The 9633-nt window shown below is 39.5% G+C and overlaps 1 protein-coding gene across 1 annotated transcript; it reads left to right on the top strand.

The window, feature by feature from the left end:
* The first annotated feature begins 233 nt into the window (after nucleotides 1-233).
* On the top strand, nucleotides 234-9078 carry LOC103697200 (protein NBR1 homolog). Its single transcript, XM_008779006.6, has 7 exons — nucleotides 234-660; nucleotides 5822-7092; nucleotides 7188-7308; nucleotides 7386-7634; nucleotides 7774-7923; nucleotides 8018-8605; nucleotides 8733-9078. Exons 1-7 carry the CDS (start codon nucleotides 625-627, stop codon nucleotides 8832-8834), a joined length of 2517 nt encoding a protein of 838 aa, XP_008777228.1. The 5' UTR covers nucleotides 234-624; the 3' UTR covers nucleotides 8835-9078.
* The last annotated feature ends 555 nt before the right edge of the window (nucleotides 9079-9633 follow it).

The raw sequence follows: 9633 nt of genomic DNA, 5'->3' as shown, positions 1-9633 counted from the left end.
TTAGAAACAATTTCGCGATCATGGTTGAGCTGTTGCTAACTGGAGAAAAGTTTGAAATATGAAGAACTCTTTGCGTACCTTTTGGGTCGGCCACATAATAAGGTTTGAGTGGTTAGCTGGTGGTTATATGGTAAGCTCTTATTGGTCGGTTTGCCACATCGGCTAAGATTGGTTTCGAGACCTATCATCTAGTAACCTGATATAACTTAGAAAATTAAGCAGAATTCTATCTTATCTCGAATCTTGCCGGAGGTTAATACGGTTTCCATTTTAGCCACTAAACGCGGGTTTCCAACCAACGCGTGGAATCAACAACAGAAAGGGCAAACTCATGAAATCGTGTTTTCTTGCCGACGAAGGCAATCGGCAATAAAAGCCGGGAAACGACTGAGGGCTCACTCGGCCACCTTTCCCTTCCAGGGCTGGCGAATGCGCGTCCTCTTGGATTCCAACTCCTCCTCGATCTCTCTGTATCTCTAACGATTCCCCTTTCTCCACTATTCATCCATCTCTCCCCGATTTAGGCTCTAGGATTAGGGTTTATTTCGTCGCGGTTCGATCCTGCGGCTCACGGATACGCTGGCTCGATCGATCTTTCCCTTCTCCCGCGTTGTTTCACCAGAGATGGAGCGTCCTCGCGACTGGGAATTGGTGATCAAGGTCTTTTTTTTTTCTCTCTTTCCATTCTTCGATTGATGGATGAGCTGCTAATTTTTCCATCTAATTTACATGGATACGAAAGTTTTTAGGTGCTTTTTGGTTTTTGTTTGCTGAGTTTTATTTTATTTCATTGGATTCGTGATTGCTGTATTGTGATTAACATATTTTCGTTCATATGATATCTAGTTCTTTGTCATGAATAATTGTTTATTAGAAGTTGTGCTGGATTCTTGACTGTGAGATGGCTTTAATAATCAAGTTTATATTTACGAAAAGAAATAATCTGTTTTGATTTTTTTAAGCTATTTTTTTTTGTAGTTTTACTTTCTATGAGCCAGAGTTTCTATGTTGTTACACTAAACTCTTTGTCCTGGTGCTGTAATTTTGCCATATACTTGGTGGTATGCCTTCTTTGGAAGGGATGCAGGCCCGAGGGAGAAGTTGATCTATGAGCCTTAGTTTTAGCTGGTCATAATTAATCATGTCCTTTTATCATATGGCCTTCTGTGTCAGACAGAGGCTAATAATAGTTTCTTCTCGATTCTTTTGGTTCATGTGGAGATTGGCTATTGAGTATCTGTATCAGTACTGGAGGGTTTGTTGAAGCATGCGGGCTTGTTTGTTTTGAGAGTCTATGGTCTTTTGTTCTCATGTGAAGATACCATCCATGTGTTTTCAACCATTGTTGATTGATTTTGTTTTTTAATGTTGGTTATCATCCCATTTGCTATGTTAAAGAATGCTCACTCAAGTACATGGACTGGATGGATATTTATGAGCTAGTACTGGAGTCCTACCTCGTGAGCTATTTTTATCCATTAATGCTTGCCATTTTTTCAATTCCCATAAATTCAGACCATTTTTACATGCTTCTTTTGAAGTGTTTCCATGTCACTTCTGTATTTTCCGATTATGCTGGCTGGCTAATGGAATTAATGTATAAGCTTCCCTAACTTCTTGGGCTTAACTTTGGCTAACTATATAGGGGGGTCAATTTCATACTACTAGTTTTAGAGGTTTGCTTTATGCATGCTTGTCCATAGGCTAAAGCTGCCTACACATGGCTTAAATCATAAACCCGTTTTCTTGTGGCGGGCGCCATATCAAATACATAAGAAGCTGGCCTGTCAAAGGCTTTTTTGTTTGGTTCAAACTCTACAAAGATGGTTTTTGCCTACAAACACATGTCCCTTTAACACTAGTAGTTCCTTCTTTTGATGTTGCTGCTCCGATGATATTTGGACATTGTTGCATCGTTGATGTGTTATTTTGTGTCTCCCTTTAATTTGATTGTGCTTGGCGAGCACAATATAAATCTCCAGATTACAGTTGACTCCGTGTGTGCTTCTTGTTTATAGTTATAAACAAAAAGGATATCTTTGTTATGGTCCCCAATGTAAATGCATGAGTGTATCACGCCATGTTACTTTCTTTGAAAATTTCTATTACTATAATTCCTCTCAAGAATTCAATAATCCTTTCAATGAGTCCAAACAATCCAATCAATCCCCTTCTTTTGCCTAGATTTTCAGATAGTTTGCCTTGGGAGACTAATGGCACATCTTGTGTTGAAGCTACTTCTTCAGATCCAATAGTGGAAATGTTAACTATGCCTCCCACTGGTCATAATCCCAAAGGCCCTTCCTTAAGCCCCCTTCTTGGTAATGTTTCTATTCCAGCCTCTACATCATCTGATTAATGCATAAGTCCTCCACCACTATGTTGTTCTATCTGTTCCAACTTGGGTCATCCTCCAAATTAGTTAGGTTAAGCTCTTGAATGGTTTGGTCCGTCCACCTCTTTACGATGATTAATTCTATTTCAATTCTTTCTACCTATAAGCAAGTAGTGGATCAGGAGTGTTGGAGAAAAGCAAGGGCCAAAGAGCTTCATGTACTTGAGACTAGTCCCACTTAAGATTTAGTTTATAAACCTACTGATATTTCTATGATTGGCAGTAAGTGGGTATATACTATTAAAGTAAAGTCTGATGGTTCAATTGATCGATGTAAAGCTTACTTGGGTATAAAGCTTACTTGTGGCTCAAGGTTATAAACAAAAATATGGGATTGATTATGAAGAGACATTGTCTCCGGTAGTCAAAATGACTACTGTTCGTTGTTGTAGCTTCCCCTAACAAGTGGTCTTTACATGAAATGGATGTAAAGAGTGCCTTTCTTTATGGGCATCTTAAAGAAACTGTTTACATGGAGCCTCCTTCTGGGTATTGTCTTTCCAATCCTAACTTGGTGTGTAAATTTCGTAAATCATTGTATGTCCTGAAGTAGCCTCCTCACACATGGTTTGAGTAATTTTGTTGTGCCATTAGTTCAGTTGGATTTCAACAGAGTTCCAATGGTAACTCCTTGGTTACTCATCATACCTTTAATGGAATTATTATTCTTTTACCCTATGTTGACGATATGATTATGACAGATAGTGATATCAAGGGCATTGACTAGCTCAAGAGTTTTCTTCAATCCTCCTTTCATATGAAAGATCCTGGAGGTTTCTCGCTCAAAACAGGGTTTACTTCGTAGTCAGCGAAAATATACTGAAGATCTGATCAAATTAGCTAATCTAATGGATGGCAAGATTTCTGCCATGCTTGTGGAACTTAATGTGAATTTGAAGAATGATGGACAACCCATTTCGGATCTAGTTTTATACAAGTGCCTTGTGTGAAGTCTTATATATCTTACGATAACTCGGTCAAATATTTCATTCGTAGTTCAAGTTGTAAGTCAATTGATTTCTGATCCATGACGACTACATATAACAGTACTTCATCATGTCATTTGATATTTTAAAGGCACGATGGATCGTGGTTTTTTCTTTGCTTCCCGTTCTTTCCTTGCTTTTACAGCCTTTGCAGGTTCAGAACTTGCGGGTTGCCTTGATATTAGTTGCTCTACCATTGGTTGGTGTGTTTTCTTATGTTCATTACCAAATTCTTGGAAATATAAGTAGGTTCGAACTGCTAAGTTTTCTATTGAAGCTGAATATCGGTCTATATTATCCATTAGCTTAGAAGTTGTCTGGCTTCATCAGCTTCTTATGGAATTTGGTGTGTCATGTCAACAACCAACACCTCTTTGTGCTGATAATATGAGTGCCATTCGAATTGCTATCAATCTTGTGCAACATGAATGCACAAAACACAGAGAGGTGGACTGTTATTACATTCAGAGCTTGTGCTAGATAAAAATCTTGTTCTTTCTCATGTGTTCTCTCCTGATCAAATTGCAGATCTCTTCACCAAATATATGACACATGTTGGTCATGCTTATTTAACTGACAGATTGATGCTTGTTGATCCCCAGCATCAATTTGAGGGTGGATGTGAATGGAAGGATATTTCTTGATTTGGTAATCATGTCTAAGATCATGGGCGATACTACATACTATTTATAGTTGGGAATACATTCCATGTATAGCTGATTACATATACTATGAATAGCTTATTGTATATACCATCTATAGTTGATTGCATATACCATGTATAGCTGATTATATATACTATGTATAACGGATTGCATATACCAAGTATAGCTGATTATATATACTATGTATAACGGATTGCATATACCATGTGCAGTTGACAAGATATGTATATATAGGGTCCCTGATCCCTTCTGTATATCAAAAGGGTCCTTCCACTAAAAGGGTCCTTCCACTAAAAGGGTCCTTGATCCTTTATTCACCCTTTCCTCTGTAATAGGAGAAAAATAATGATTTTGTGCATCCTAGGCAACTGCATAAGTGCTTTATTTTTGATTGGATTTGCTGCCTTTCATGAACATATTGCTAGAATATCAAATGAGAGTGGGTGATGAACCATCTCTTTATAAATATTTTGGTGGAAAATAAGTTGATCTTGTGGTTACCCTTTGTTTTTGTGTCTTTTCATAGTCATGGTTGGCAAATGTATTCTTGGTTTGGTCGAATTGGGAGATGCAAGTTTAAGGATCGGATTGATGCTCGCTAGTACTTATTTGTGTTTAGTTCCACTTTTATATCATACTCCCACTGCACTTAGAATGCAAGGACAGTAACTCATTAAAATAAGTTTCTGATAATTCTAGAGGGTGTTTGTTGCTCGGATATTGTCGGCATTCTTCTTGTCTAGAAAATGGAGACAGCCATAGTTTATGATTTGGAAAAATATTTCACTCCTTAAACTGCATTGTACGAACTCTAAACCTCATTCTATCATCGCTTATATCAGTTATAGGACATCCACCTGCTTTCTCTTATTTTATCAGATGAGTAAACTAGACAACAATCACATCTTCTCCTTGTTTTCTTCTGTATTTTCACCAATTATATTGTATCTTTCCCATTTGATTCATTCTAGTCAAAGTTGCATGTGTTTCTTTTTCCCCTTGTCAAATGCCTAATTAAGGTTGCTGGGCTTTCAAGTTAGTTCTTTTAGTTGATGAACTCTTGTGTCACTCTCTATCTTACGCTGCACGATCTATGAAATCTATGCATAATCAATGTTTGTTAATAGGGGAATAAAAGACTCAACCACAAAATTCCAATGTTTCCATCCATATAAGATCTAGCTACAAATGTGGTTTGAAGATGCATTGAAACTTGTGTTAGGAGCTTGTTTGCATGTCTTCTAGTGATATGTTGGAAGGTTGCATAATGGGATTTTGTACCTCATCAATTAATTAAGCCCATTGTTGTGAGAAATGAATTTTATCTAATCTACATATGTATGTGTGTTATAGTAGATTTTTTTTCTTGTGATCTTCTATCAGCTTTTACATTTTCTACCTGTAAGGTTATCCCTCTTTTTTTTTTGCATGCCATTTTTAGTTTATGTAAATTTCTTGTGTCTCTGAATTCTGTAAGAAAAATTCAGACCTCCTCATATATTTTTTTGTTTGGGTGCGGGTGATTTCAAAAATCTTTTTTGAAATCCTTTGCATGTGCATATTGCTATCTGATTGTGTTTTCAATTTCTGTTAAAGTGTAGGCATGACTTCATAACCTCTTCTAATATGCTTATTTCTACATCGTACTTATTTCTATAGCTTCCCATTGTAGAAATTGGCCATATGGATCTAATATTTGTTTTTTGATTTAATTTTGAAGGTCATAATTGTTCTAGTTTGATTTATAGCATAAATTAGTCATTTTTTCTTTCCAGGTCAAATATGGTGATACTCTTAAGCGATTTGGTGCTCGTGTCCATGGATTTAGTATGGATTACGATATGAACAAACTCAGATCAAAGATTATTAGTTCTTTCAATCTCAGCTCAGATGCTGAGCTAATTCTTACCTATACTGATGAAGATGGTGACATTGTAACACTGGGTGATGATGATGACCTGCATGATGCTGTTGTTGGTCAGCGTTTGAACCCTCTCCGGATTAATGTTCAGCTGAAGTCTGGTAGTGGTAGACGTTTTGATCTAGAATCTCAGACAGCAAAACCTGCTCCCGAAATGTCATCACAAATCAAAAATCGACAACCCCAGATTAGTTTTGCTCTTGATGAAGCACTGAAATCTCTTCCTGAGCCATGCGGTGCACTTTCAAATCTCTCTCAGGATTTCTTCTTAAAAACTGTGTCATCTGCACCTGCATTTGCTGAGTTTATGGACTATTTCTCCAAACTGGGATTATCCAATGCTAATCTGCCTTCTAGCAGTCCCATTGGTGACTCATCAGACACATCCACTGGTGCATCAGCTCAAACAATGGATGTTAATATTGGTGATGGGCCAAAAGTTTTAAATGATTCAGCTTCACTATCAACTGTAATACCAAATACTCATACTGCTGATCCAGTTTCAGAAGTCATGCAAAAGCATCGTGAAAGTGATTATGTGAACTCAGGTGGAAGGGTCAAAATTCCTGTTGATCTTAATACAGATATTCCTACAAATCCACACACGCCAGGATATCCCTCAATTGATGATTTACTGACCCCCACTTTGCCTGAGACCCAGGTCCCCATCTTGGCAACTAATGATGATATAAACCATGATAAAGAAAGCAGTGATGCTCATCGTAAAGGAAAATCTGTTATATCTGCTGCTCCTTTCTCTATGCCTCCTGTTGATCACACTGCAGAGCACAGTTCACAGAATTATGAGACACAGAACCCATTTCTTGCACCGAATTATGGAATTACTGAAACCATGAGTGGTGATAACAGCAAACCGCTTCCTGTTGGCATGGGCCCTTCAGCATCAAATCATGGATTCGGTTCTCCAGTTGATGTCCCTACCAACAAGCATATCAGCGCATTTACATCTTATGTGCCTCTGCCAGGTGGTTTCTTCCCTATTGGCCATCAGTACAGGAAGGGTGATGGATACCATGAAAGTACGCTTCGAACTTTCCACAGGGGCGTCCAATGTGATGGCTGTGGAATGCATCCCATCATTGGTCCGCGGTTCAAGTCCAATGTGTAGGATATTCCATGTTTCCAATTGTTTGTGATAAACTTGTGCTTCTCAGGGTTGCCATGCATGACCTGTTTTAACTTGGTTTTTCACTTTGCAGGAAAGAGGACTATGATTTGTGCAGTATTTGTTTCTCAGAGATGGGTAATGAAGCTGATTATACCAGAGTAGACAGAGCTTCTCCCATTTCTCACAGACTGTACAACGACTTCTACAATACCGTATGATGTTAACATGCTGTTCAGCTTATTCACTGCATTTAAAAGATCTTAACTGTCTGTCCTCTGTATAATAACAGCACTCTAGATATCTGCTTCCTTCATCACATGCTGCTCATGGTTGGGGGATGAGACCACTAAGGGCAAAACTGGAAAGTTGCTTTATTCGAGATGTTACTGTCCTGGATGGAACTCTGATGCCTCCTTCTACACCATTTACTAAGATTTGGCGGATGTGCAATAATGGCATCACCCCATGGCCCTGCGGTACACAGCTTTTGTGGGTTGGTGGAGATAAATTTGCAAATCGCCGCTCGGTTCAGTTGGAGGTGGATAAATAAAGATGCTTTTGTGCTTCCGTTTAGTTTTGAGTTTTTAAAACCTGTCACCTGCTAGCAGATAGTCTTGAGATTAACTTACTGCGAGTCAATTGGACCTGAAATTAAATTGTTATCCTAACTTACACAGATTCCAGTAAATGGCTTCCCTGTGGAGACAGAGATTGACATAGCTGTTGACTTCACCGCACCATCAAGGGCTGGTCGGTATGTTTCATACTGGAGATTGGCATCACCCTCTGGACAGAAGTTTGGGCAACGAGTTTGGGTTCTTATCCAGGTGTTTCTTATGTGACATAGTATTATTCTTGTCTTAACATTATTGATTATGGATATACAATTAATTATCATCAATTTGCACGTTGGCTGTACAGGTGGATATGTCTCGGTCAATTTCTTCTAGCGGCAACTTCCCAACTGATCTCAACTTGAACCTGCCTCCTGAAAGTAGTGGACAAAATGAGTTAGGAATCATTGATGTGAATGCTGAGCCCTTGGATGGTGTTGGTTCAGAACCCAGTTTCCCAAGCACAACCAGTGAGTTGGTTAAACCGTTGGCTACTGAAATCCCAATTACAAGTGCAGAGCCTGCTACCAGCGATGCAATTGCACAGCCTGTGCCTGCTGTGGATATCTCAGTGTCATATCCTCTTATTGATTTCCGGGCATCTTCATTCGATGCATCTCCGGTAGCTGCTGTGCCACCTTCCGACAACCCAGTAGAGCAGACCCTGCTGAAGACGCTGGAAGAGATGGGCTTCAAACAGATTGACTTGAACAAGGAGGTTCTGAGGCTGAATGACTACAACCTGGAGCAATCTGTTGCCAATCTCTTGGACGTTAAACGGATTGACTTAAACAAGAAGGTTCTAAGGTCGAAAGAGTACAACCTGGAGCAATTTGTTGATGATCTGTGTGACTCTGCTGAATGGGATCCTCTTCTTGCTGAGCTGCAGGAAATGGTGAGACATGGCTATTGTATTTGCTTCTTTTTTTTTTTTTTTTTTTTTTTTTTTTTTGCACCACGACCTCTTATGTTACTGTTTTTTTGGTATGGTCAAGGAAGCTAATGGGTTGATGCTGTTGCAGGGTTTTTCTGACAACGATATTAACAAGAAGCTGCTGATAAAGAATGGTGGAAGCATCAAGCGAGTTGTGTTAGATCTCATTTCCGGAGAGAGGCGTGAGTAGCATGCATATATATTACAATCTGTAAATATTTGGGCATGCACAGTAAAGAGGGACATGGTCTAGTTGTCCTATTTGCTATTCTTATATGGGCTACCGAATTGAAGACGTGTGGGCATGCTTAATGTCATGGATGAAACATTATTGTCTATCATCCATCTAGCATGCCAGCTGCTATTAATCTTTGAGTTGATCATTAGCTTTGCTAATATTTGCTACATTTTCATGAAAAAATATGATCTTAATATGTTATTGTCTCATGAGATTGATACACTAAATTATGCAGGGCCGGAGAATGGCAGAATGACTTGATTTTCCTCGTAGGTTGCAGGTGAGGCACAAGCTGCACCTCAGGTTGCAGGTGAGGCACAAAAATTGCAGCCCAACCCACACCCAAATGGGCTGCAGGTCGCGGCAGCTGCTCGAGCACTTTGAAGCCTTCAATTATTCTGCCACCAACAATTTGCACGTCAGTATCACTTTGGAACTCTGCCAAAATTTTCTCGGGCTTTGCCTCGCTTAGGCACAGCCTTGCTCTATTGCATCGTCCTGACTCCCACCATTGCTGGAAAAAGTCCTACGCCCTCCTCCTAGCCCTCTCACCACCCTCGGCTATCACCCTTCTCTTGACCCTTGACCCTTGACCCTTTCTGGCCATGGTGTCCATGCCCCTCCCTCTGCTTGATACCCTTCTCAGGACTCTCATTAGCCACGGCATTTGCGTCCCACTACTATCTACTCGACACCCTTTCCTGACAAAAAAATCCAAGGTTTTGCTGCTGCCTCCCGTAGCCTACACTCT

The sequence above is a fragment of the Phoenix dactylifera genome, chromosome 4, assembly GCF_051530095.1.
Source record: "Phoenix dactylifera cultivar Ajwa chromosome 4, Ajwa_hap1_PhDact_Kaust_v1.1, whole genome shotgun sequence".
Classification (NCBI taxonomy): Eukaryota; Viridiplantae; Streptophyta; class Magnoliopsida; order Arecales; family Arecaceae; genus Phoenix; species Phoenix dactylifera.
The sequence above is the reverse complement of the archived record's forward strand: the minus strand, read 5'-3'. Positions and strand labels throughout refer to the sequence as shown.